The sequence below is a fragment of the Orbicella franksi genome, chromosome 6 (genome assembly GCF_964199315.1).
Source record: "Orbicella franksi chromosome 6, jaOrbFran1.1, whole genome shotgun sequence".
NCBI lineage: Eukaryota > Metazoa > Cnidaria > Anthozoa > Scleractinia > Merulinidae > Orbicella > Orbicella franksi.
In genome coordinates, this window is record NC_138150.1 from 4620321 (window position 1) to 4646621 (window position 26301).

A 26301-nucleotide genomic window follows, 5' to 3' on the forward strand; every position below is an offset into this window, starting at 1 on the left:
CCATCTTTAAATGTAAACACTTCTGCTGAAAATGTTGGTATTTTATTTTATTTATATCAACAAGAAATACTTGGAGACTACATTGTATAAGTTCTGGTCAACGTATAACGTCATTTCTAAAATAACAAAACAAAACAAAATCTCACAGGCCTTGGAGCTATGCAGACCATTATATTCAATTGAAATGCCTTGAATTGAGGGACTTGAGGTTTACTTAAGCCTCGCTTTCTACAAAAAAAATCATTTCATTGCGCAGAAATGCTTCGAATAACGAGTAGTTTCATTTTAGCGATGGGGTAGCTGCACCTTAAATCAAACGAAACCTTAATGAGACCGAAAATTAACCACCGAGGAGCTAATTGAAAGGACCAACTCGAAATTTCGAGATACAGTGAAACCTGTATTAAGCGGACACCCTTAGGACCCTCACTAGTGTCCGCTCTAAGCAGGTTCTAATATATTGTGCAATAATAGTCAATCATTAACCCTTTGTAACTCAGTGTAACACAGTGTAACACAGTGTAAGGTCAAAGACTACTCATAGCACAATGTCCAGTCAGTCAATGCATCAATCTGGAATAATCTACTTAGCTTTAAAACGATATCGCTGAACAGTGTTACAAGAATCTGAGCTGAGCTTTCAGAAGTACAAAGTCCTTGAAGTGTCCGCTTATTGCAGGTTTTGTGTCTGCGTCCGCTTAACAGAGGGGTCCGCTGAATGCAGGTTTATTTTACAGTAAATGTAGGAAGAAAATTTAGGGACTCAAGCTGGTGTCCACTTAATAGAAGGTGTCCGCTTAATACAGGTTTCATTGCACATTATACAAAAAAAAAAAACAAAAAACAAAAACGCACAAAAAACTTTTTACCGCCCCACTGACTAATACCATAGGCCATTTCTAAGTTACCTCTGTTTCAAGGGGGCTTGATACAAAAACTTAAATTCTTATGAAATTGAGTTTGATTTGTATAAAAGCTGACCTAAGACGTTCTCATGGCTCGTCACGCAATCTTTTTTTGTCACGCAATCTTTCTTTTCTCCTTAGGGAGGAAAGATGTGTGACGAGCCAGAAGAACGTCTGCGGAGAGGGCTTGCTTTTAATCTACTCGTTGTCCATCCAAGGGCTCCACACTCCACCGAAGTTGTCAGGATTAGCCCTCCGGTCAAACGGCTTGTTCCTTGGTGGTACCATGGTCTTTCTGTAATCATCAAGCCACTTCATCATCGAGTCTACAATGTCTGGTTGGTTCTTAGCCTGGTTCACGTACTCACAAGGATCATCAATGACGTTAAACAAACAAGGTCCCAGCTCACTCGTACACTCAGGTGGGGTTTTCGGTGGTTCACCGCAAGTAACTACAGCATTTTTCAAAGCCGCGGCTCCGACAGAGTTATTCGAGATTTCGACTCCGGGAGGAGCATACCATCCGCTCCAACTGGTGCCTGGGGGGTAAAGAGTGAAGAGGACATTTCACATTTATCTCCATGCGGAGCAAAAGAGCATAGAAAAAAAAAATAGAAGATATATTATATCGGCACGTGGAGATAAATAGTTTCTCTATGTTACTAACCAAGCGCGAGGGCCGAGCTGGGGAATATTGGCCCCAGGTTGTGACAGGTTGTGTCTCCCTGGGCCAAATTATTCCCCAGTATGGTTTGAACAAGCTAGGTTTGTAAGTATACTATATAGCACTCGGAACATGCTAGTTTATTGAATTTGCCGGCTTTCGGAAACAAAAAATACACAGCTTATGACTGTTTCCATGGAAATGGTCTGAATGGCAAAATCCGGACCAAGAAAGAAACAATCAAAATGATCGGATTTACCACAAGACTATCTTATGCTGTGATTTCCACAGGTACTTTTCGTGGCAGTCCACCATGCTTACCATAACGTCACTTCATCCCCTGCACGTTACCACTAAGAAATTCTAAAGTAGTTCTGCTTACTCATGTTAACAAGAAGCTTCCAGTTCCTAAATCTTAAGGCTGCTCGTCCATTTTTCAAAGGATCTATGTTGTGAAGGATTTCCTCACGAGGGGACTCTATAGCTTGCGACAGAGTGTTCCACATATCATAGCCATCCATATTGCGTAAGTTGTGGATGTCACCTCCCGCTATAGAGTACAGTGTTGGGAGCCAGTCGGTCGCGTGCATTAGTTCCATGCTTACTCTGCCTTTAGCGGAGAGCAGTGGACTGTGTATGAATCCTGCACCACGAACACCTCCTGTCAGATGAAAAACAAAGTTAACTGTCCAATAAAGTCAATTTAGTAAAATCACCAACTCCATCTGCCAATTTCCTCGGCATTTTCTTCCTAATTGTAAAGTTATGAAAAAGGTGCAAGTTTAATGACTATAAGATTTAGTTCCCACAAACCAGACTTAAAGGGGCATGGGCTTCGACAGCTCGCCAACTAATATTTCACATACTAAAAATAACATATAGGCAAATTAACACCCAAATATGAACCAAACACAGAGCCATGAAACTGCTGTTCTCTACCCAACCTACAGAGCACTCTCTTAAGCCTTGCCCAAGATGCTAAGTTCTTGCCATCAAGTGCCTGCTATTGTCTCACTGCATCAACTGAATAGTCACTCCCAAGGAAACAAGGAACTCTGTTTATTATAAACAAGTACCTTCCCAAAGTGTTGCCTTTACGCCTCTCAGGGGATAATTACAAGCCATGTTCATGTCAAAACCTGCGGCAGGGCCACCGTTGTCAGTTGAGAAGGCGATGACTGAGTTGTCGTACAAACCACGGGCCTTGAGTGCATCGAGAACCTAACAAAGGTTAATGCTCCACTGTAAGCATCTTCAAGCTGAGCACACAAACTGTTAAACCATGGGGAAAGTAAGCAAAAAGAGGGGAAAAGGAAGAAAGGTAAAGGAGAAAGAAAGGAAGAAAGTGAGGGTACATGGAGGGTGGGAGTAGCGACTGGCAAGAGAAAGGGGAAAGGCAGGCAGGAAGGAAGGAGTGAAGGAAGGAAAGGAAAGAAGAAGGGGATAATTAGAGAAAGGGAGACAGTTAGGGAAAGGTGGAAAAGGAAGGCGAGCAGGAAGGAACTGAGGGTAAAGGGGGTTGGGGAGCAAAGACTACAGGGAGGAAGTGGGGAGACACGCAGGCAGGCAGGCAGGCAGGCAGGCAGGCAGCCAGGAAGGAAGGAAGGAAAGAAGGAAGGGGGAAAGGAAGACATGCAGGAAGGAAGGATGGTAAGAGAAGATGGGAAGAGGGATGAATGGGAGGAAGGAGGGGAGTAAGGAAGAAGGCAAAAAGGAAGGCAAGAGGGCAGAAATGGAGGGATGTACCTTTCCTACACCATTATCGAGAGAAGACACCATTGCAGCAAATATTCTTCTGTTCTCATCTTGAATGTGGGAAAATTTCTTGATTTCATCTGGAGGAGCTTGCAGTGGTTGAATGTAGTTTCCACTATGGACCGATTGGTATGGAAGATATAAAAACAACGGCTTGGAGGGATCATGCTTCTGAATGATGTCGACCGCTTTCTCTGTAAACAAGTCAGCACTGTATTGCCCCCACTCAGTCCAGACAGGCTGAGAAATTACAATAAAGAAAACAAAACGATAGAAAAACAGTCAACACTACACCACAGCCTCTGTAGTAAGTCCACAGACCCTCTGTTTATTATAATTATTTTATATTTATTATGACTATTATCATTATTATTATTATTATTATTATTATTATTATTATTACTACTACTACTACTACTGCTACTACTACTACAGTCGAAGCTCTCATTGCGACCACTCTCATAAGCAAACAGCGCTAGTTACAACCACCTGTTATTTGTGAAACCCCATTTGAACTGTTACTTTGGAACTTTGGAATGAAAAACCCTTGTAAGTAACCGCTCCGGTAAGCAACCGCGACCACTTTTGGGATAACTATTGTCCTTTGTTTTCAAGCTTTTGTAAGTGACCAGTACAGTGCAGTTTAGCCTTGTCTATAATGCTATAAAGACACTCATTAAAAATTAACTTCTTTTGTTTTTTCTTTATGAATTATTAATGAGTTTCTGAAGCTCTCATAAGCAACCACCCTCTATTGTTTTACCATGCGGTCCCTTACAAGAGCTCATTCTTGTAAGCGACCAGCTCTAGTTACAACCACTTTTTCGAATTGCCAGCATGGTCACTTACAAGAGATTTGACTGTATTACTATTATTATTATCATTATCATTATCATTATCATTATCATTATTATTATTAGTATTATTACGGATTTATTATTTTTACGGATAATACGGATTTTGCATCCCACTGTGCATCCATCTTACTTGAACTTTCTGACAATGAGGGGTGGTAAAGGGGGGCAGAGATCTTGTTTCATGGAAAATTAACAGATCCTTCCACAATTCATGGAAAATAAAATGAAAGTGGCCAGAATATCACTTCTCGTTACAATATCAGTACTGCCAATGGCTCTTAGTAGGAAGCATTTTGAACTTACCACTGATAGGGTGGTTTTAGAGTATTATTTTCAGTCCTAATTCTTTCAACATTTACCTTGGTATTATTGTGGAGATCAAGTCCCCAACCACCTTGTTCATGGTTTGAATGGTCCCAGTAATCCTCTTTACCACACCAGTAGCCAAAGAAGGAATCAAAGCCTCTGTTTGTGGGAAGGTACTCTGATTTGAAGAAACCAAGATGCCACTAAAAGATAAAAACAAAGCATACACAATGTACAATCATACGCTTAATTGACATTAAACCCAATGACTATTCATGGAGCCACTTAAATAACTCGCAAATCACAGTGAACCCTCAGATCAGAATAAAACATAACAAAATAAACTTACAGTACCTTTATTACCAAAATGTGCTTGCCAGTTTTGGTAGCCATTTACAATAAAATTTAAAGACAGCTGGTTGAGGTCTGAAACCATAAAATCTTTGGAAACTTTAACTTTGATCAGATCTTTTGAAAATGTCTGAATTTTTACACCTGTCCCATGACCCCACAGATTCTCAGTTCCAAACCTTTCCCAACTGACTGCAAATTCAAAATTGAAAATGACTGCCTAAAGATAACAAAATGATGCAGTATTTATCAGCATAACAATAAATTGTTAAATTAAATTTTTACTGCAATGTCTTTCAAATGTACCTTTTTCACTTGCTAACAACTATTTTATCAGCATTTTGCATGCTACATGTGATATGACCTAACAAATTATAAATTTTCAAAATACATTCACACCTTTCCAACGGCATGTGTGGCATAGCCCAGTTGTTTGAGATACTGCGGCATAAGGGTCTCATTTAAACCAAGTCCATATGGCTGAGTAGCAAGTATAACATCATGTTGCATTCCTGAATAATGAGCATAATTATTTATCACAAAGAGTCACTTAAATCGATCTTTGGATATTACTGTACAAGAAAAAGCTCAAGAAACTTAAGGGTGATAACCTCCAGGTACAGTCGGACCAAGTTAGTGACAGTTAACCACTAATTTTTAAAGACGTTTTAATAAATGTCTCATGAGAACTATGTAACATTATTTTCGTTAGGGTGCTTAAGAAAACCAAGACGGCAACGGCAACGTCATCAAACAAAAAGTTTTAATGAGGAGAACATTATGGCTGTGAACGTACGTTATAAGTCTTGGTACATTTCTTTACCATCGTCTGCAAGACAACAACATAAAATGACTAAATTCTGCATAGTCTGGAGAACATGAACCACGACAGCTATCGTTTTCAATTTTTACATGTATTTTGCATTTATTGATGCGTCCTAGATTGAGTTTTGTGAAAGCTCTGACAGTGATAAAATAATGAAGTAAATAACTTCAGGGTATCGCAAAATTCGTAGATAAAGTATAAAATTACTTTTTAATCAACGTTGTCCTTGGCGTCACCGTCGTGGTTTCTCAAGCTCCCTATTGTCTGGTATTTGACAGCCGGTCTAACATCAACATCAGTTTTACTTAGTATCAGTGCCTTTGGACAGTACCACTCCAACTATAATCAGCCAATCACAGCACATGTTACACTGTGACAAGTTCTCTCCATAGAGCAAGCTATAAATATAATAAGGGTACCTGTGTGGATGGGATATCGACCAGTCATTAAAGCACTTCTAGTTGGTGTACATATGTGCTGCACATAATAGTTGTTGAGAATAATTCCACTGTTTGCCATTCCATCCAGGTTTGGAGTTGGAATCTGCTTGGAGCCGTGAAAGCTCACGTCATCGAATCCCTAAAGGTGCAAGAAATAATTTTAAGCAACATTTATAATAATTATTATATAACAGAAAATTTTAATTAATTATTTATGTTGACATTCAGATTTCGATTTGCTGAAAAATAAAATTGCCTTTTATTTTTCTCTGGTCAACATTTCTTGCAATAATCTGAAGAAAAACCATAACTGTTGAATGATATGCAACAATAACAATGGCTGAAGGAATGAAAAAATGAATGGAAGGAAGGAACTTGGAAGGAATGGATAAGAGGGTGCTTATTAGCAACATGGAACTAAATTGAATCATGACGGCATAATTCCTTTTTTTAACATTAACAATTAAAATTCATGTTTCCCAATCCTTACTTTATAAATCAAATGCACTATTTACTTTAATTAACTCACCAAATCATCTGCTAATATGAATATGATGTTAGGTTTGGAATTCTGTTTTGCTGCAGTTGTTACTGATAACAGTAGGGACACTACTGACAGAAACCAAACAAGTTGCATCCTGGAAAGGTACAAAATTTATGATATTTCAATAATTAACTTATTTAAGAAATGGAAAACATGTACCGTGTTTCTATTGAGTTATAGAAACACAAGTGGAAGTTTGGGAGAACGAGAAATGCTGATGAAATGATCAATTCTTAGCATGTAATTGTTCAGCGTGTGGTTTTAAACAATTTTTTTTTCAGTTAAAAACTTAACAGGGACTTTCCAAGAGATGACTGCACAAGGAATATCTCAGAAGAAAAGTTAACTATGTGCCAGGTGTTCATTTGGGCAGAAATTTCATCTTTGTACAAACCCCTCCATCTCCCTCAGAGTAATAACCTGGCTTAAGCCCACGATCCGACCAAACACCAGTATCTGGACAGCGGTCAACCTCAAAAAAGCACGCGACCTCTATGAGCTCTAAACCTGAGTCCAGGATATGGTCACATGATACTGGTCAGCAGATACCTTGTTTTGACAGCTGTCAATTATTGATCATAACATTGATGTCCAATATCAAAGAAGTACATATGGTAATGGTTTTCCAAGGTATCGGGCCCAGCTAGGGCACGTGCAGTGCAACTGGTGTATGGACGTATGTAAGGACATCCAAAATTTTTTAGATCAATGGGTTACAAAATTTTCTAAGGTATCAGGGCTCCACAGCACATCTTCGGCCTAAACAATCAGATTAATCGCTCTTGATGTCTATGGATGATACCTGACTTGGGCTCAGTGCCCTCGTCTACACTATAATGTGGTAGAAATTGATAAGTGCATTATTACCCATTGAATCAGCTACTGCTTAAAACACAAGGAAGCTAGGAATATAGCATATATTCTAGTTATGCAACACTTACGATTGGTAGACTATGGGGAGTGCGCACAAGAGGTAGGGATTTGATACCTTGGACAACCCCACAGTAGGCCTTTTGATCATGCAAAGTGGCCCCTGGGTTGAAAAACTTGACTTTCACTAAAAGATGCCCGGTGACATAAAACAGATGTGGTTACCAAGTCTGTCTCTCACGGCTCAAGCTTTGGGGAAAGGTAAGTTTTTATTTGTTTTCATGCCATTTATCTGATACTTTAGGCTGGTGCCATCAAATCAGATATTGTCTGTTTTGAGAAAGTTTCGAACTTCAAGTGCACATTTGATTGCAAAAATGACTGAAATCAAATTCCACCCTAAAAGTTAGTCTCCCCTCCCCCCTCCCCCCTGCCTTGTACTACGGTGGGGGTATGAATTGGGTTAATTCACTCTCAAAGACGGTTTCAATAAATGCTCCCAAGAGATTGAAAGCTCTCTTACAACATTGTAAGCTGTTGAACTATCTGAACTGGAACTTGGGAAGTGCTCAGCAGATCGACGAGGAGGACACCATCTGAGATCTTAGAGCTCAGTCAGCTCACTGCCGAACCATATCTGCGGGGCCTGAGACCAAGAAACATCACACCGACAGGCAGCCCAGAGACAACAGTAACAGAAGTTTAAGAAACAGTCAAGTAAAAGGAAGTACACTGAAACTGAAATTACATCAGTTCATGAAGGTCAGAAAAGCCAGATTATGCTAGCAGTGCTGAATTCAGATAAAAGATAAGATTTATGCTTGGTTTGCTAAATTATGCTAAAAATTATGCTAACACTTGTAATCGACAAAAGCCCACCCCCTACCACCCCATGCGGGATTTATATTCAATTGATAGGTGCATATAGAGATAAAGAAAGCTTATGTAACTTTAAATAGACAACATCATATCGATTAAATGAGGATGGGACAACATTTGCCGACTATGACAACTTTTTCATCTCCAGTTCTGCTCATCCCTGCCTTCTGCACGAAGGTTTTGAAACGTTAAACTACAGTTGACAGATGCAAATTAATGTTGTGAGATCTTGTGTTTATCTTATTAGCTCGCTTCACTCCAGAGATCACGATGCACGTGTATAAAAGTCCAAGCCAGGAAAAAGAATTTTTACCATGCCAACCTGCATGAAGAACATGGCTTTACTCAATTGAATGTCTAGTGCCTTGAAGACCTGCATGCAGTTAGCACTGGTAAGATTTTCTGGGTAAATACAGCGTCTAAACGAGCTGGGGCCCGTTAGCCGTTTCTCGAAACGGAAAGTCCCGGAAACTTTTCGGGCCCGTAAAGCCATTTTTAGTCCATCTGTATCTTAAAACGAAGAAGTGTATACGCCTAAAACTTCTTGTATGAAGGGAACTTCTCTTCATATTAAGAATATGTGAATAAAACAGCTCTGTAATCGTAAGGTTCGAGATTTTGCTATGGCTTTACGCGCGCGAAAAGTTACCGGGACTTTCGAGAAACGGGCCCCTGGACCGGAACAAACAAGACTGTCGAAATATTCAGGTACGGGGATATACAAGAACATTTACAATGCTACTGTAAAACCCTTACAAAACATCATCAATTACAAGAATTTCCGTGAAAAAGGCGAGAAAAACAACACTTACCTTACGCGCAGACTGCAGCTGTGAGTCTGAACAACGACGAACAAAAAGTATATCACAGGGAATATCACAGGGTTGTCACATGACATATGATGCTGCAGAACGCACCGGAAGCTGTGTACAAACTAATGTATATTTGTGCAGTGTACCCACGGGAAAGAAAGAGTTACGGGTCATTTTTTCCTACAAATTGTACAATGAATAGCTTGAAAACCAAGGATGTAAACCTTGCAGATGATAAGGGTTTTGCTTTCAAAGTCCACTCCGAGAACGACTCTCTTCAAAAGTGCAGGAAAGGGAGTTCTTTTAAGCCCTGTCCCGCACCCCGAAAGAACAGGAACGTCGCGTGACTAATAAGTATCGGCGAGTTGGTAACTAGATCCGACAACAACTTCTTTTGACCATTTTCATGTGGTGATCGATATTTTGAGCTTTCTTTATATTGCCAAACTGGATTAGAGAACTGCTGTTCACATCTGTCGAAAGTTTGCCTTTATCTGTCTCCACAGGAGCCTCGAAAGAGCTGCACCGTTTCCTCCAGTTTCCAAGCAATGGACCGAGTTCTGTTTGCAGGTCTGCAGATATTGTCAGTCTTGAGTTTTACTGCACGTGCATCGAGCTCAAGACCTCATATTATCTTCATACTGGCGGATGATTTGGTAAACATGACTTTAATTTCTTTCTATTTGTACGTAAAAATTAACAGATTAAAGAAGGTATGTGTGCGTTCATTAGATTACAGTTGTAGTTTATATTTTCTTTCAACTTTCAAGTTCTGCAGTTGTTATTTCTTTAATACGTGTGAGTGGTCGTGTTTCTTATCTAGGAAGAAAGACTTAATGTGAAGGTGAATTAATCAACATGACACGAGCGTGGGACAAAGAAAAAAAAAGAGAGAAAGACTTAAGTTATGATGCGTTTCAAAGCAGACCAAACTTCAAAAATGTGACATATGCAAAATAGAAGAAATTGATATCCTTTTCAACAACATTCCAGTCCACTCCATCTTTCTCCAATCAATCAAACAATCAATCAATTAATCAGTCTGTCACTTTGTCCATCCATCCATCCGCCTGTCCATCCGCCTGTCCATCCATCAGTCATTCAGTCCTTTTGTCTTCAATATTTACCGGTATGTTAAAATAATGTGGCATATAGCCCTTATTAACCCCCTCCCCTACTGAGCCCTGCCCACACCCACACCCTTTCAAAACGTTTTGGATTCAACACAGGTCATACATGTATAGTCATGCAATCTATGATAAAATTATTTTAAAACATTGCTCAGTTAATAGATGCATATTGACTCTACTGCTTATATAAACACGCACTGCAGATAAACGACTTTATTATTGTCAAGCCTACTCAGTTGTTCTTTCTATATGGTATTCCATGGTAATTCATAATTGGTTCATGTTCATTATAGGGCTGGGATGATGTGAGTTTTCATGGCTCAGACCAAATTCCAACTCCTAATATTGATGATCTGGCAAATAGTGGAGTTATTCTGAACAATTACTATGTGCTGCCAGTTTGCTCACCTACACGCAGTGCTATTATGACTGGGCGATATCCAATACATACTGGTAAGTCAAGCTTAAGCAGTGTTAATGCATAGTACCAGAAAATTTCTAATTACCTACCTCATGGAAGGGATTTTTACCACGGTCCCCCACCCCCTCCCCTCTGGAAATTCCAATTTTAAAAGCATGATGCATTTCAGTCTTTAAAATGTTTTGGTGTTAGAGAACCCCTACCCCCCAGGAAATTCCAATCCCTTCAGTACATGTGGGGGAAATATGGATATTTTCTGGAACTGCACAATCCCTTTAGGACATGTCCACTAGTTTGGAGAAACAATTATATTTGTCCATCAAAGTCCTTTCCCAGAATTTAATTCACCCAAATGGGCCCTTGATTGTTCACCTGAAGGGTAAATGGTACCCACTCTGCTGTGGATAGCATACAATAGTAAAACCTGTTTGCAATTGTTAGCAGGCACAAGTTCCCACATTTTGCCATGATTTGGGTCCTGACCACACACGTCACATTGATTTTGTTCCATTACTCCCAAATTTCCCATCATATGGCCGAGGGTCCATTTAAAAATGACACCAGCCTACACCTTTGTTGCATGCCTTTTTGTTTTGGTTTTTAAGGTATGCAACATTCAGTGATTTCTGCTGCCCTACCATATGGAGTTGGTCTCGATGAGGTGTTTCTGCCTCAGTATCTGAAAGAGCAAGGCTACCAAACACACGCTATTGGAAAGGTAAAGAAAAGTATTGATTATGATGACGGTTGTTTTCTGGCCCACATGTAGGTACAGACTGAGGTCTCTTTTGTATTCCTACTCTCAATCTCTACAACACTGTCAATCCCTGTTTGAGACATGGTGATTGTGGTGACACTTGATTAAAACTGGCCCAAATGCACAATCATACAAATTAAGTCGCTTTTTTAACTCAATTCTCAACAACACAAAAATAGAACCATATTTACTTAAAAATCAATGCCAGGCTATTTCCTTTACACTGTTCATTAAAGGTAATCAATTAATCTATTAGTTTATTTACGTCACAAAGGTGAATATTTGGCGTATTTCAGAGTCCATATTCGAGAGAAGCTTAAGAGTCAAGCCTACTTTGCACTTCTAAATCAGTTCCTTAGAACATCAGTTAACATAAAACTCTTGTCTCCTTTCAGTGGCATCTTGGGTTTTTCAAGAGTGCCTACATTCCAACCAGCAGAGGCTTTGATTCGTTCTTTGGATTTTGGAGCGGCAAAACTGACTACTGGGACCATTCCCAAGCTGAAGACGGCTTCTGGGGGTTGGACCTTCGCAACAACACCACGGTATAAATAAAAGTTTACATCATTTTCCAGTGGTTTGCTTGATACTCCCCATTTTGACTTCCTTCATTTCCCCAGTCTTTTTTAGCCCCGGCACTCCTTCCTTTCCACCTTAATTGGCTTCTTTTCAAGATAGTTGTTTCATTAGAGAAGAACTATATATCTGAAAGTCCCTATGCTTAGGCTTGAACCTGTTGTTACAAAGGCACAATCTCAGTTAATTTAGTAGTTAGACTTTCTAAAAGTTCTTTCCAATAATTTCTTCCCTAGCCTGTTGGTTTCACCATTGGACCTTTTCCAACATATGTTGCTTGTGCTCGCAACTTCATTGCTTTTAGATTACCCTCTCGGTTTGCTCAAGGGAGATAGCTAAGCAAAGGATTAAGAAAGGTTGACTTGTGGCAAGCCTATATAATTTGAAGGAATTCAAGATTTTCCAGGAATAATGTCTTGCTACCAGTACCAGTGTTTTTTTCAGACCGCGTGGCATTAACTAGCATTTTTATCAGTAATATCAAAACCCAGAGAGTTATAGCAAAGCTATCAGTGATGTCACCAATTGTTATTTTAATGTCTTTAAACCGGAGAACTATTTGCACCTGAAACAATGAGCTATTTGCTTGTTTCATGGTCTTTAAATTTGAGTAACAAAAGATCAAGAATTAAAAAAAAAAAGTGTCATAAATACCTATAAATGCATATCTTCTCTATATCAAAATTATAAATTCATGAATTTAGTTGGACCATATTTTGAGTCAGTTACCCTTGTTGCCATTCATTTGTTCAGTAATTAATCACAGAAGGTCAATACCAAAATGTGGTAAGAAAATAAAATTGGCACACGAGGTACGTGATAGCTGAGTGTGTCACTGATGTTGTTACCACAAGACATATTCTGTCAGTGATCAATTACTGAGCAGACACAGCAACATAACATCTATTTGTTTTACAATGTGCAGTATATTTATTATTATATGATAAAGAAACAAAAAATGGTAATGATGTCATCTTAGTATCTGTTCTCTAATTGATCATAAGTATTAGCACCCGTCAAAAATGCAAGAATAATCAAATGACATATTAATATATTAAATTCTCCTTTCTAGCCTGTTTGGGATGAATGGGGTCACTACGGAACAGACCTTTTTGGCGAGCAGGCTGTGGATATCATTAACGTGCATGACACTTCCAAGCCCATGTTTATGTATCTTGCTCATCAAGCTGTGCACAACGCCAATGGCAATCAACCTATCCAGGCACCAAAAGATGTTATAGCAAAATTTTCTCATATTGAGGATGAACGAAGAAGGATATTTGCTGCCATGGCAACAGTGTTGGATCAATCTGTAGGCAAGGTATTGAGAAACATGTTATAAAAAAGTGTTAAGTTACATGTATGCCTTATGCTAACACAAACAACCTACCTTATTATGGGAATATAATGAAGCATGTTAACAACGCGAACAAAATTTACGTGTTGGAAAATTAACGTGAATTTTCGAAAACTTATGTTTACATACTTTTTATTAATGCAAATTTGCGTGTGGTACGTTTGCAGAATTAAGATGCGAATTTGATATTTTTCACACTTATTTCGTTAGAAAACAACAACGTCCAACAACAAAACTTGCTCTTTACATGTATTTCCAGCAAAAAACACAAGGTGGCCATACAAATTAGGGCATGAATGGGTCCAGGGTTGGAATGCGCCTCTTCCTTTACGGATACATGCTTTGAACTCTTCTCTGCCATTGTGACGTTATCTGTCGGAGCGAACTTTGATGGTGTTTGGTCAACGTTTAGAATAAGTTCATCGGTAATTTCATCTTCAACTATAGTGGACACTATATCATGTAGAAACGTTTCCTTTACTTCCAGCCAAGGTGCTTTGCTGATAATAAAGGTGTCTTAAAATAATGATGCTTTCAATTAACGTCATTTTAATTAACAGTGAGGTAAATTGAGATACATAAAATTATCGCGAATTTTTGAAATGAATTTGCATTAATTTCAAGCATTGTTAATTTCCTATAATAAGGTAATTAAGGATTTATCACCTAGATGTATTACTAATCAGGGGTTTATGATTGACAATTTGGATATTTGTTTTTTTGTTCTGGACATGTGTAGCCTAAAAATCTAAAATCTAAAGGAGGAGGAATGTAATTGCATTTCTTGTCACATTCCTATTTCAGGTTGTAGATGCTCTGAAAGCTCGTAACATGTACAACAACTCGGTGATAATCTTCTCTACTGATAATGGAGGACCTGCAGCCGGTCTTGATGGCAACAGTGCTTGTAATTATCCACTGAGAGGAATGAAAACAACACTTTGGGAAGGTGGTTTGTTTAGTTGATAACATAAATAATTGCACAATGTTATATTAGATCTTTACAGCTGGGTCTCCAAGCATCAACTAAACTGTAGTATTATAAAAATTCTTTCAAACTTTTCAGGGCAGAATAGCACTCATTTCTAAAGATATGGATGACAAAATTTGCCACTGAAATATGTTTCGCCAATGATCCGTCCGTAGGAGCTTAATACTGATATTTCCCTGATTCCTGTCTTCTTCAGGTGGAGTGCGCGGTGTGGCGCTAGTTCACAGTCCCTTGTTGGGCACCAAAGGTCGAGTAAGCATGGACATGATGCACGCTACAGACTGGGTCCCAACGCTCTACGGGCTGGCAGGAGGGAACACTAGCAAGCTGGAAAATCTGGATGGTTTTGACATGTGGCCTACCCTGGGTCGTGGAGAACAGAATCCTCGCTCCGAAATATTAATCAACATTGATAACAACAATGCTGCACTTCGTTTTCAGCAGTGGAAATTAATAAATACAAGTGCTAGTAAGGCTGACACCCTCAGTTAACCAATTCTGTCACAAGTGATTGTGTATGTTTTAGTCAGTCAGAATTTTTGTTTATTCCATGGTGAAGTTCACATCTTCTATGTCAAACTGGTAGGTGTCCCTGGGGCAGATCCAGAATTTTTCAAGAGAGGTTGGCTGGTACAGTACCTTGGGGTTGCATGTTCCCAAACTGTTGCAATTTGTGAATTGGAACCTAATTGAAAACTATTTATGTTTAATATTTATTTATTACCAGAAATACTTGCAATGCCACAAAGCAGAAATTACAAAATTACAATGTCTAGAGAGTTTGCCTTTATTTCTGCCATAATATCCACAATCTTGTTCAGTTTTTTTTCTATATTTTGCTTCTCCAAAAGGGGGGTGGCTAGCCACACAATCCACCCCCGAAAATCTCCCCTGTGACCCTGACTAATGCTTGAACCCATACCTCTTGAACCAAGTGATGATGCATTAGCTAAGCAGACACCACCACACCTCTTAAATAATATTTTTAATTCCTTTGTTTTTATTTTAACAGGTACTGCTCGCAGTGGTTGGTATCCTCGTCCAGGACTTACAGACTCCAGCAGGTCTTTCAGCAACACAACTCTAAAGAATGCAATAGTTAATTGCTCTGGGGAGCCCCCGGTCATGCCAGCGGAGTGCAGAGAGAAGCCATGCCTGTTCAACATTGAAGATGATCCGTGTGAGTACTACAATGTTGCAGAGAAATACCCGGATGTAATGAAAAAGTTGCTGAGCATATTGGAAAAGTACAAAAAGTCCATGGTTCCACCAAGATATAAACCCATAGATGAAGCTGCTGACCCAAATGCTCATGGAGGAGTTTGGACACCGTGGCGTGATTAGGAATTGACCGAATGAAAGCCAGAGCTGATTTAGTTCACATTACAAAAACATCAGCTGAGAGTGACTATGACTTCAGGAAGTTTCCTCAGGGCCATATTGGTGTTCCTAAACAATGAAATTGTTCTCCTTTGAAAAATGAATTCTTTTGTATTTATAGCTTTTATGAAAATGCTTTTTACAAGAGATTTTTTTTTTTTTTATAAGTAAATGTTTTTTATATAGCTACGATATTTCTTGTGCTTTAGTGTTCACCTGAGATTGGCACCTCAGTTTGTCTGAGAATAGCACTGATTCAAGAAATGGTTAGCTTACATTTGTACATGTACTTAGGGTCCTTTTTTATTGAAAATTCTATATATACACTTAGTAGTTTAAAAATTACAATGTGGTCACAAAACTTGAATCTGTACTGTGTGTTAAGTTGTTGGTCTCTGTTTCTGTTTGGTTTTTGTTTTGTTCTGCTTCCCACTCTCTCTTTTGAAATAACTAATAATGTAAATAGGACCAAATGGGGGAAATAAAGCTTCTTGTTGCTGTTGTAGTTGATATATTTTGATTGTATTATGTGTAAATTTATGCTACAAAAAGCTTTGTTGGTAAATTAAATAAATAACCAACTAAATATTTAAATAAATAAATAAATAAATAAATAAAAAAGCAAGTTGCACCCTGCCCCCTCGTGCCCCTCCCCCCCCCCCCCAAATAAAACGGGTGTGACGTGACTGACACAACTTTTTCATCTTTAGTTCTGCTCGTTCTTGCGTACTTGTCGAAGTAATCTAGGACTGCTTGAATTAAGAAACGCATGTTAAATACAGTTCTGATACATGTAGATTTTGCTGCTTTCAACCTCGCTTTACTCCAAAGATGCTAGTTTATACTTTCCAAGTCCAAAGCAGTCAAACTGCTAGAAGAACACGGCTGCAACTGATTGAATATCCCGTGCTTAGAAGTCCCGTATTCGGTTCGCACCGGAATTATTTTCTGGATGAATACAGTATCTGTCAAACTCTCCCTCTAATACACGAACTGACGGTAGTTTGACTAAAACTGCAGAGTGCAGGGCCACTTCACGACCACCTCGTCTTGTTCATGTGTGACCTGTGTGGCATAACATAACAAGCACTTTTGTGAACAAAAGTACATCACTGGATTGTCACATGATCACGCACGACGCACCGGAAGTTACTTGTGTTCAAAGTAGTGTATATATTTGTGCAGTGTACCCACGAGTAGGAAATATTAAGGAGACCTTTCTCCCAACAAATTCTGCAACAGAAAACTCGAAAACCAAGGGTGTAAACCAGGCAGACAATAAAGGTTTTGTTTACAAAACCGTCTTCGAGGACGAACAAAAGTATATCACAGGGTTGTCACATGACAAAGGATGCTGCAGAACGTACCGGAAGCTGTGTGCAAACCAATGTATATTTGTGCGGTGTACCCACGGGAAAGAAAGAGTTACGGGTCATTTCTCCCTGCAATTTCCACAATGAGTAGCTTGAAAACCAAGGATGTAAACCTTTCAGATGATAGGGGTTTCGCTTTTAAAGCCCACTTTGAGAACGACTATTTTCAAAATTGCAGGAACGGGAGTTCTTTTTAGCTCTGTCCCCACCCCGACAAAACAGAACGTCGCGTGACTAATAATTATCGGCGAGCTGGTAACTAGATCCGACAACAACTTCTTTTGTCCATTTTTCAAGTGATCGGTATTTTGAGCTTTACATCTTTTGGCAAACTGGTTTAGAAAGCTGCTGTCGAAAGTTTGCCGTTATCTGTCTCCACAGGAACCTCGAAAGAGCTGCACCTTTTCCTGCAGTTTCCAAGCAATGGACCGACTTCTGTTTGCAGGTCTGCAGATATTGTCAGTCTTGAGTTTTACTGCACATGCATCGAGCTCAAGACCTCATATTATCTTCATACTGGCGGATGATTTGGTAAGCACCATTTTAATCTCTGTCTATTTGTAGGTAAAAATTAAAGAAGATATGTGTGTGTGCGTATGTAGTTTCATTAGATTATGTACAGTAGTTATTGTTTACTTTCTTTCAACTTACAAGTTCTGCAGTTGTTATTTCTACTCAAGTTATAACTCGTTTCAAAGCAGACCAAATTTGAAAAATGTGACATGTGCAATATAGAGGAAAACTGATATCCTTCTACATCTTCACGGTGTGTATATGTCAATGAAAAACGATTGAAACTCCGAGTCTCTGACATTCCAGTCCATTTCCTCTTCCACCAATCTATCAATTAATCAATCGATCAATCAGTCAATCAATCAATCAATCAATCAGTCATCAGTCAGTCAGTCAGTCAGTCAGTCAGTCAGTCAGTCAGTCAGTCAGTCAGTCAGTCAGTCATTCATTCATTCATTCATTCATTCATTCATGAAGTTGCTTATTTCTTTGTACAATTATTCCAACTTTAAATTATAGAGACTTATGTCTTCAATATTTATGTTAAAGTAACTCACAGCCCTTGTTAACCCCCTCCCCTAGCCCTTCACACACCCACACTCTTTCAAAACATATTGAATTCAACTCGGGTCATACATATACAGGCATGTAATTTAGATTAAAATTATTTTGGAACATTGCTTAATCAACAGATACATATTTAACTCTACTGCTTGTATAAACAACCATATAAAATGAGGCCATTCAAGCCTACTCAGTCGTTATTTCTACATGGTACTCTATAGTAATTTATAATAGTTCATGTTCATTGTAGGGCTGGGATGATGTGAGTTTTCATGGTTCAGACCAAATTCCAACTCCTAATATTGATGATCTGGCAAATAGTGGAGTTATTCTGAACAATTACTATGTGCTGCCAGTTTGTTCACCCACACGCAGTGCTATTATGACTGGTCGATATCCCATACATACTGGTAAGTCAAGCTTTAGCAATATTAATGTGTAGTTCCAGAAAAGATCTATATAACTTCCCTCACAGAAGGGATTTTTCCAAGACCCCCCACCCCTCTGGAAATTCCAATTAAGCTTGATACATTTCTTTAAATGTTTTGGTCTTAGAGAACCCCCACCCCCAGGAAATTCCAATCCCTTTGGTACATGTGGGGGGAGTGATAGATATTTTCTGGAACTGCACAATCTCTTTAGGATGTGTACACTAGTTTGGAGAAACAATTATATTTGTCCATGTAGTCCTTTCCCATAATTTAATTCACCCTAATGGGCCCTTAAGCTTAATAATTTGTTCACTTGAGGAGTAAACAGTACCCACTGCGCTGTGGTTAGTGTACACTTGTTGGTAATATTGTTATAAAAAACCTGTTTGCAATGGTCAGCAGGTGCAAGTTCCCATATTTCGCCATGATTTGAGTCCACTGCACACATTGATTTTGTTCCATTACTCCCAAATTTCCCATCATATGGCCAAGGGCCCAGAATGACAACTACACCTTGTCATGTGCCTTTTTGTTTTGGCTTTTAAGGTATGCAACATTCAGTGATTTTTGCTGCTCTACCATATGGAGTTGGTCTTGATGAGGTGTTTCTACCTCAGTATCTGAAAGAGCAAGGCTACCAAACACATGCTATTGGAAAGGTAAAGTATTGACACAGATTGTGGTGACACTTGATAAATTAAACTGGCCCACATGTATGTGCAAGTCTCTTTTTGAACTCTATTCTCAACAACACAAAACTGAAAACTATATTGACAATCGATGTCAGGCAATTTCCTAGTCACTGTTCATTAAAGGTAATTAATTAATTAATTAATTGATTTATTAATGTCACAAAGGTGAATATTTAATGACTTGTATTTGAGTTCATATTCAAGAGCAGCTCTAAAAGAGTCAAGGCTACTTTGCACTTCAGTTCCTTAAGAGTATCAGTTAACATGCAGCTCTTGTCTACTTTCAGTGGCATCTCGGGTTTTTCAAGAGTGACTACATTCCAACCAGCAGAGGCTTTGATTCCTTCTTTGGATTTTGGAGTGGTAAAAATGACTACTGGGACCATTCCCAAGCTGAAGAGGGCTTCTGGGGGTTGGACCTTCACAACAACACCACGGTACAAAAAGTTTACATCATTTTCCAGTGGTTTACTTGATTCTCCCCATTTTGATTTCCTTCATTTCCCAAGTCCTTTTGAGCCCCATTACTCCTTCCGTTCCCATCTTAACTGGCTTGTTTTCGAGATAGTTATCTCATTACTGATTAGAGAAAAACTATATATCTTAACTATGCTTAGGTTTGAACCTGTAGTTACGAAGTCACAAATATCTCAGTTAACTTAGGGATTCAAGATTTTTGTGGAATTGTTTTCTTATCAAATGCTTGCTCAGACTGCATGGCAAACCATGTAACATAATTCTATCAGTATTATCACAACCCAGTTAGAGAGTTGTAGCAAAGATATTGGTGACGTCACCAATTGTTATTTATTTATGTCTAACCAGTGGAAGAACTATTGGCGCCTGAAACAATGAGCTGTAACAGTTTTGTTTCATGGTCTTTAAATTTGAATAACAAAAAGATTTTAAAAAATGTAATAATTTGTAAAAATTTAATGCATGTAAATTCATATCTTCTCTATAAGAATTTAGTTGGACCATATTTTGAGTCATGTCAGTTTACCACATTGCCATACATCTGTTCAGTAATCAATCACAGATGGCCATTACCAAAATGTGGTAAGAAAAAAAAAGTGGCATACGAGGTGATTGTGGAGTGTGTCACTGATGTTCTTACCATGTTCATGACATATTCTATGATCAGTTAGTTGAGCAGACACAGCAACATAGCATTTATTTGTTTTACAATGTGCAGTATATATTATGATAAAGAAACAAAAAATGTTGATGATGTCATCTTGATATCTGTTCTTTAATTATTGATCATACAAAGTAAGTAAGCACCAATCAAAATGCGAGAGTAATCAAGTAACATATTATATATTAAATTCTTCTGTCTAGCCTGTTCGGGATGAGTGGGGTCACTATGGAACGGACCTTTTTGCTGAGCAGGCTGTGGATGTCATTAACGCGCATGACACTTCCAAGCCGATGTTTATGTATCTTGCTCACCAAGCTGTGCACAACGCCAACAGCCATCAACCTATCCAGGCACCAAAGGATGTAATTAACAGATTTAAACATATTGAAGATGAACGAAGAAGGATATTTGCTGCCATGGCAACAGTGTTGGATCAATCTGTAGGCAAGGTATTGCAAAACATGGTGTAAAAAAGTGTTTAGTACTGCTTTATGCTAACACAAGTAACCTAATTAAAGATCAGTATCACCCGGGATTTTGTTAATATTGGTACAGTGTAAGCAGAAATACTTGAGAATTCTGTAGTGGTTTAAAAGTGGGAGGCTAGGTGGCCTCATGGTTAGTACACTTGAATCCGGAGCAAGCGGTCTGGGTTGTTCAAGCCCTGGCCAGGGGCATTGTGTTGTGTTCTCAGGCAAGACACTTAACTCTAACAGTGTCTCTCTCCACCCAGGTGTATAAATGGGTACCGGCGAATTTAATGCTGGGGGTTAACCCTGCAATGGACTAGCATCCCATCCAGGGGGGAATAGAGATATTCTTAGTTGCTTCATGCTGCTGAAACCGGGATAAGCTCCGGCATGATGAGCCACTTGGCCCTTAAGTAGACTTTCACCTGTCACCAGGGATTTATGATTATGATTTGGACTATTTTTTTTTTTTGTTCTGGACAAGTAGCCTAAAAATCTAAAACCATGTTTGCATGCTTGCTCCAATCAAGGAGGAACATGCACCGTAATTGCATTTTTTGTTGTGTTATTTCAGGTTGTAGACGCTCTGAAAGCTCATAACATGTACAACAACTCAGTGATAATCTTCTCTACTGATAATGGAGGACCCGCAGCTGGTCTGGATGGCAACAGTGCCTGTAATTATCCATTGAGAGGAATGAAAACCACACTTTGGGAAGGTGCTTTGCTTTGTTGATACTGTAAATAATTATGGGCTGTCATTTTAAATCTTAATACAGCTGGGTTTCAAACATCCTCGGAGACCCAGGGGCTGCTAGTTGGGACGATGCAATATTTTCAGGCAAGCGATATTTTTGGGTGAAAGTTTTCTTCAAGAGCAGACAAGCCTCAGGGCACTTATTCTTACTGAACCAGTTCCAGAAGTGTTTGAATTCCGTCCCACTGATTGGCCAGAAAATATATATTTCTGGCCAATCAGGGAGGAAGTTCAGCCAGGTGACTCTGTCACCTTCTTACACGAAGTGATTTTCCTCATTGATCACAGTAGTTGCTTGGCCCGGGACGATTCTCATGGAGAGTTTCAGAAAAAAAAGATTCAATGAAGCCGTTGAAATAACAAGCTGTAACAGGGACACAAGGGAACAATATTCATTGATCAATTTTAACAACAGACTTATCGAAGGCATATCATAAATTTATATTGCTAATGTACGCGATTTCTAATGTACGCTAATGTACGCTAATGTAGGCGATTTCCAAAAAAATATTTTTCTGGCCAATCAGCGGGACAGAATTCAAACACTTCTGGAACTGGTTTGGTAAGAATAAGTGCCCAGGGGCTTGTCTGCTCTTGAAGTAAACTTTTGCCCAAAAATATCACTCACCCGCAAATATCGCTCCCCTGAAAATATCGCATCGTCCTGACTAGCAGCCCCTGGGTCTCCAAGGATGGGTTTCAAAGTGTAATGCATCAGTCAATTTCAGCAGTGCCCATCCCCCCCCCCCCCCCCCCGGGCAACCGTGGGGCATTTGCTCAAGTTGTCAGTCCCAGGGGTGGGGCATCCGCAATTTTATTGCGGCTCGGGGGCTGGGCATTTGCATACCCCGGGGCGACCCCCGGGCATTCGACACACGTGTTTTGGAAAGTGCCATGGATGAGTTCATCGGGAAAGACGAGGCGTTTGTTGAACAATGGCTTGTCCGTCAGGGACTAGAGAAACTTGTTTTTAAAGTTATGTTTTCTCAATTTTAGATATTTCTTCATTACTTGTAAGCATATAAATATAAGTGACAAGGTGAACTATATTGTGTTTATCACAAAACAATAACTGACGTGAACACGACTATTTCGCATTTCGCATTCAAAACTAGCCTAGCATTTTTTAAATTCATGAAATTGGAGTTAAAATACTTAAGGTTTGCAAATTCAAATGATGCGATCTTCAAGACAGATCTTGTGAGCTTAAAATGCAATGCATCATCATTTAAAATGTCTTGATTCTTCACAGAAAAAGTAGCCTGCGAATACAGGCGCCTATCATCGCTCGCGGCTGGGGGCACGTCTGCCGCAATCCCAGCTATCCTCTAGCAAACTGTTAAAACAAATATAAAGGAATAAATATAATCAGAATCAACTAACATGTACTGTTGTCCTTGAAGTCTTACCGTTGCATTAAAATACTGAACAGTTGACCGTTTTATTCACTGATTAATTAAAAAACTGCGAAGGTGTTGGAAGGCGACGATCCCTGGGGGCGGGGCATTTGCCCTCTTTGTTTGTCCCCACCCCGGGGCGTTTAGACAGTTAATGTTTCCCCACCCCGGGGAATTTGCCCATTTTTTCAAAAAAATGCTAATGCCCGGGGGTTAGCCCGGGGGGGGGGGGGGGGGATGGGCACTGCTGGAATTGACTGATGCATAAACTAGCTTTAGAGAGAGCAAGAACACACCATTACAAAGCGCATTCAACTGAGCCAAATTTATTAACTGACTAGAGAAACCTTACATCCAATGTCCATGCAAAAGCCGGCAGGATTTCCTTACTTGACCCCATACTTTGAAACTATGAAATCAAATGAATAAAATTTTTCAGTCACTAATAACTACCACCCATGTGTGAACGATATTTCAAAGGAAATTGTATTGCATAACTGGATGGGCCAACAGTGAAATCTTTACGAGTGATGTACCATTGAGGGAGTAACAAGTGTATTTCAAATGTTCTTTCATACAGAGGCAGAATAGTGGTCATTTATGGGTATTGATGACAAAATTTGCCTCTCAAAGATATTTGACAGTGATTTGTCCAGGCTAGGGGCTTACTTATTTCCCCTAATACCTCTCTCTGTTTCTCTTTAGGTGGAGTGCGTGGTGTGGCATTAGTTCACAGTCCCTTGCTGGGTACCAAAGGCCGAGTAAGCATGGACATGATGCACGCTACAGACTGGGTCCCAACACTCTACGGACTGGCAGGAGGGAACACTACCAAGCTGAAAAATCTGGATGGTTTTGACATGTGGCCCACTCTGGCTCATGGAGAACAGAATCCTCGCTCCGAAATATTAATCAATATCGATGGCAACAATGCTGCGCTTCGTTTTCAGCAGTGGAAATTGATAAATACAAGTAATGTTCACTTTCAATTCAGTAATTCTGTCACAGTCGGTTACTGAGTGTTTTTTGTTTGTTGTTTTTTTTTTGTTTTATTATTTTTTTCCATACTGGAGTGTATAACTTAGCTTAAATGTCAAACTGGAGGGTGACCCCAGGTAATGCTTGAACCCAGACCTCTGGGTCCAAAGGACAGCACATAAGCCTCCTTATTGTTACTTATTTTTGTGAAACTTATCATCCGATGATCCATTTGAAGAAAGATATACATTGTCCTTCAGCTGTGGGTGCAAATTGACGTTGTGATGTACTCTCTATAGCTGAGCTGCTTTGTTGCAAAGGAACATGTCAAAATGTTGTCAGTTTCGCTTTGATATATAGTTTTGTTCAGAGTCACTGGGAACTATTGCAGCTATGGAAAATTAAAATCAGTTGTGCCAATACACTGAGACTAACTGTTTGTTGATGAAGATCAGTATCTTGAGAACTTTAGTGAAATTTGGTCTCTGGTAACATTTTTTTTTTGACCAAAAAATAAAATTTAAATCCTGCAAAATATGCCCATTCCATTTTCAGGAAATTAAGTTCCTACAAAAATAAGTCACAACAATGTAAGTACTATTCCACCACACCTCATTTGTCATTTGTCTTTATTTTATTAGGTACTGCACTAAGTGGTTGGTATCGTCCTCCTGGACTTGTAGAGTCCAGTAGGTCCTTCAGTAATACACCCCTGAAGAATGCAGTCGTTAAGTGCTCTGGGGAGCCCCCGGTCATGCCAGCGGAGTGCAGAGAGAAGCCATGCCTGTTCAACATTGAAGATGATCCTTGTGAGTACTACAATGTTGCAGAGAAATACCCGGATGTAATGAAAAAGTTGCTGAGTGTGTTGGAAAATTACAAACAGACCATGGTTCCACCAAGAAATAAACGCAGAGATGAAGCTGCTGACCCAAATGCTCATGGAGGCGTTTGGACACCGTGGCGTGATTAGGAATTGACCGAGTGAAGACCAGAGGCAATTTAGTCCATTGACTGCAAAAACCATAGCTGAGATTGACCATGACCTCATGATGTTTTCACAGGGACCATATTAGTGTTCCTAAATAATGAAATTTTTCTCCTTTGAAAAATGAATTCTTTTGTATTAATGGCTTTTATATGAAAATGCTCTGTATAATAGAGTTTGCTTTTTTTAATATATAAATGTTATCATGTTCAAGTTTTTACATAGCTACAATATTTCTTGTCCTTTAGTGTTCATCTGAGATTAGCACCCCAGTTTGTCTGAGAACAGCACTGATTCAAGAAATGGTTTAGCTTAAATTTTGTACTTAGGACAGTACTTAGGTTGATACTTAGCTTTTTTAGATCTTATAATTGAAAATTATTTATATTCACTTTTTGTACTTTCAAAGTTACATTGTGGTCACTGTTTGGTTTCTACTTTGGTCTGTTTCTCTAGTTATTTCAGGTAGGCAGAACCCCCTTTCTCTTTAGTCCCGTTAATGCAGTCACCAATATATGGGCCACAAAAATGTGCTCGTATTAACGGGGAAGCCATATTAAACAGGCTTATTAAATAAGAAAATGACTGACTGAGCTTTTGGTCAGGCCACAATAAAGGGGACGTTAAATAGCGAGGTGGCCGTATTTATGTGGTGACTGTAAGGTGGAGTTCTACTGTAGTGAAAATATAATATCTGTAATAATGTAAATAGGATGAAATGGGGGAAATAAAGCTTCTTGTTGCTCTTGTTGTTGATATAATTATTTTGATTGTGTTGTGTATAAATTCATGCTACAATAAGCATTTTTTAAGATAAATGTGTTGTATCCTCACACGCACCCAAAGAAAAACAGGTGTAATATCACACCCCTACCTCTCCATAATGGCTGGCCACCTTTCTACAATGGCCATTTTCCTCTGTCCCCAGGTGACCATTGCAGAGGGGTTAACATTTCATTTTCTAGTTCCGTGTTCCAAAACGTCAAGGTCACTTCTACAGCTGTTACCCATAGCTAATGCTGACATATAGCATGTTATCAGTAGAAAAAAAAAACAGCCATTCAGTAATTTCTACAGGAATGCAGTTGTATACTCTATGATATTACTCCCAACTTTCCCACTGTGCGCTGCATTGATAGTGTTGGGCAATGTATTTTCTATGTAAAATTGTGCTTG

General features: G+C 39.2%; 3 protein-coding genes across 5 annotated transcripts; 2 read left to right on the forward strand and 1 right to left on the reverse strand.

The window, feature by feature from the left end:
• Positions 1-26: 26 nt before the first annotated feature.
• On the reverse strand, positions 27-9310 carry LOC145490345 (arylsulfatase J-like). 3 transcript variants are annotated; one of them, XM_081469473.1, is made up of 10 exons: positions 8172-9263; positions 8042-8141; positions 6634-6742; positions 6084-6243; positions 5238-5350; positions 4541-4690; positions 3316-3564; positions 2646-2790; positions 1952-2230; positions 27-1444 (listed from the first exon to the last, which is right to left on the reverse strand). In XM_081469473.1, exons 2-10 carry the CDS (start codon positions 8044-8046, stop codon positions 1104-1106), a joined length of 1551 nt encoding a protein of 516 aa, XP_081325599.1. In that variant the 5' UTR covers positions 8047-8141; positions 8172-9263; the 3' UTR covers positions 27-1103. The 3 variants fall into 3 exon arrangements, with proteins under 3 accessions (XP_081325599.1, XP_081325600.1, XP_081325598.1); XM_081469474.1 differs by having other exon boundaries at positions 8042-8256; positions 9210-9230; XM_081469472.1 differs by lacking the exon at positions 8042-8141 and having other exon boundaries at positions 9210-9310.
• An 84-nt stretch (positions 9311-9394) lies between these two features.
• On the forward strand, positions 9395-16332 carry LOC145490349 (arylsulfatase B-like). The gene is made up of 8 exons (XM_081469477.1): positions 9395-9865; positions 10633-10792; positions 11366-11478; positions 11913-12062; positions 13166-13414; positions 14255-14399; positions 14638-14910; positions 15454-16332. Exons 1-8 carry the CDS (start codon positions 9758-9760, stop codon positions 15783-15785), a joined length of 1530 nt encoding a protein of 509 aa, XP_081325603.1. The 5' UTR covers positions 9395-9757; the 3' UTR covers positions 15786-16332.
• A 165-nt stretch (positions 16333-16497) lies between these two features.
• LOC145490350 (arylsulfatase I-like) lies at positions 16498-25886 on the forward strand. Its single transcript, XM_081469478.1, has 8 exons — positions 16498-17725; positions 18522-18681; positions 19249-19361; positions 19682-19831; positions 20736-20984; positions 21580-21724; positions 23865-24131; positions 24779-25886. Exons 1-8 carry the CDS (start codon positions 17618-17620, stop codon positions 25108-25110), a joined length of 1524 nt encoding a protein of 507 aa, XP_081325604.1. The 5' UTR covers positions 16498-17617; the 3' UTR covers positions 25111-25886.
• The last annotated feature ends 415 nt before the right edge of the window (positions 25887-26301 follow it).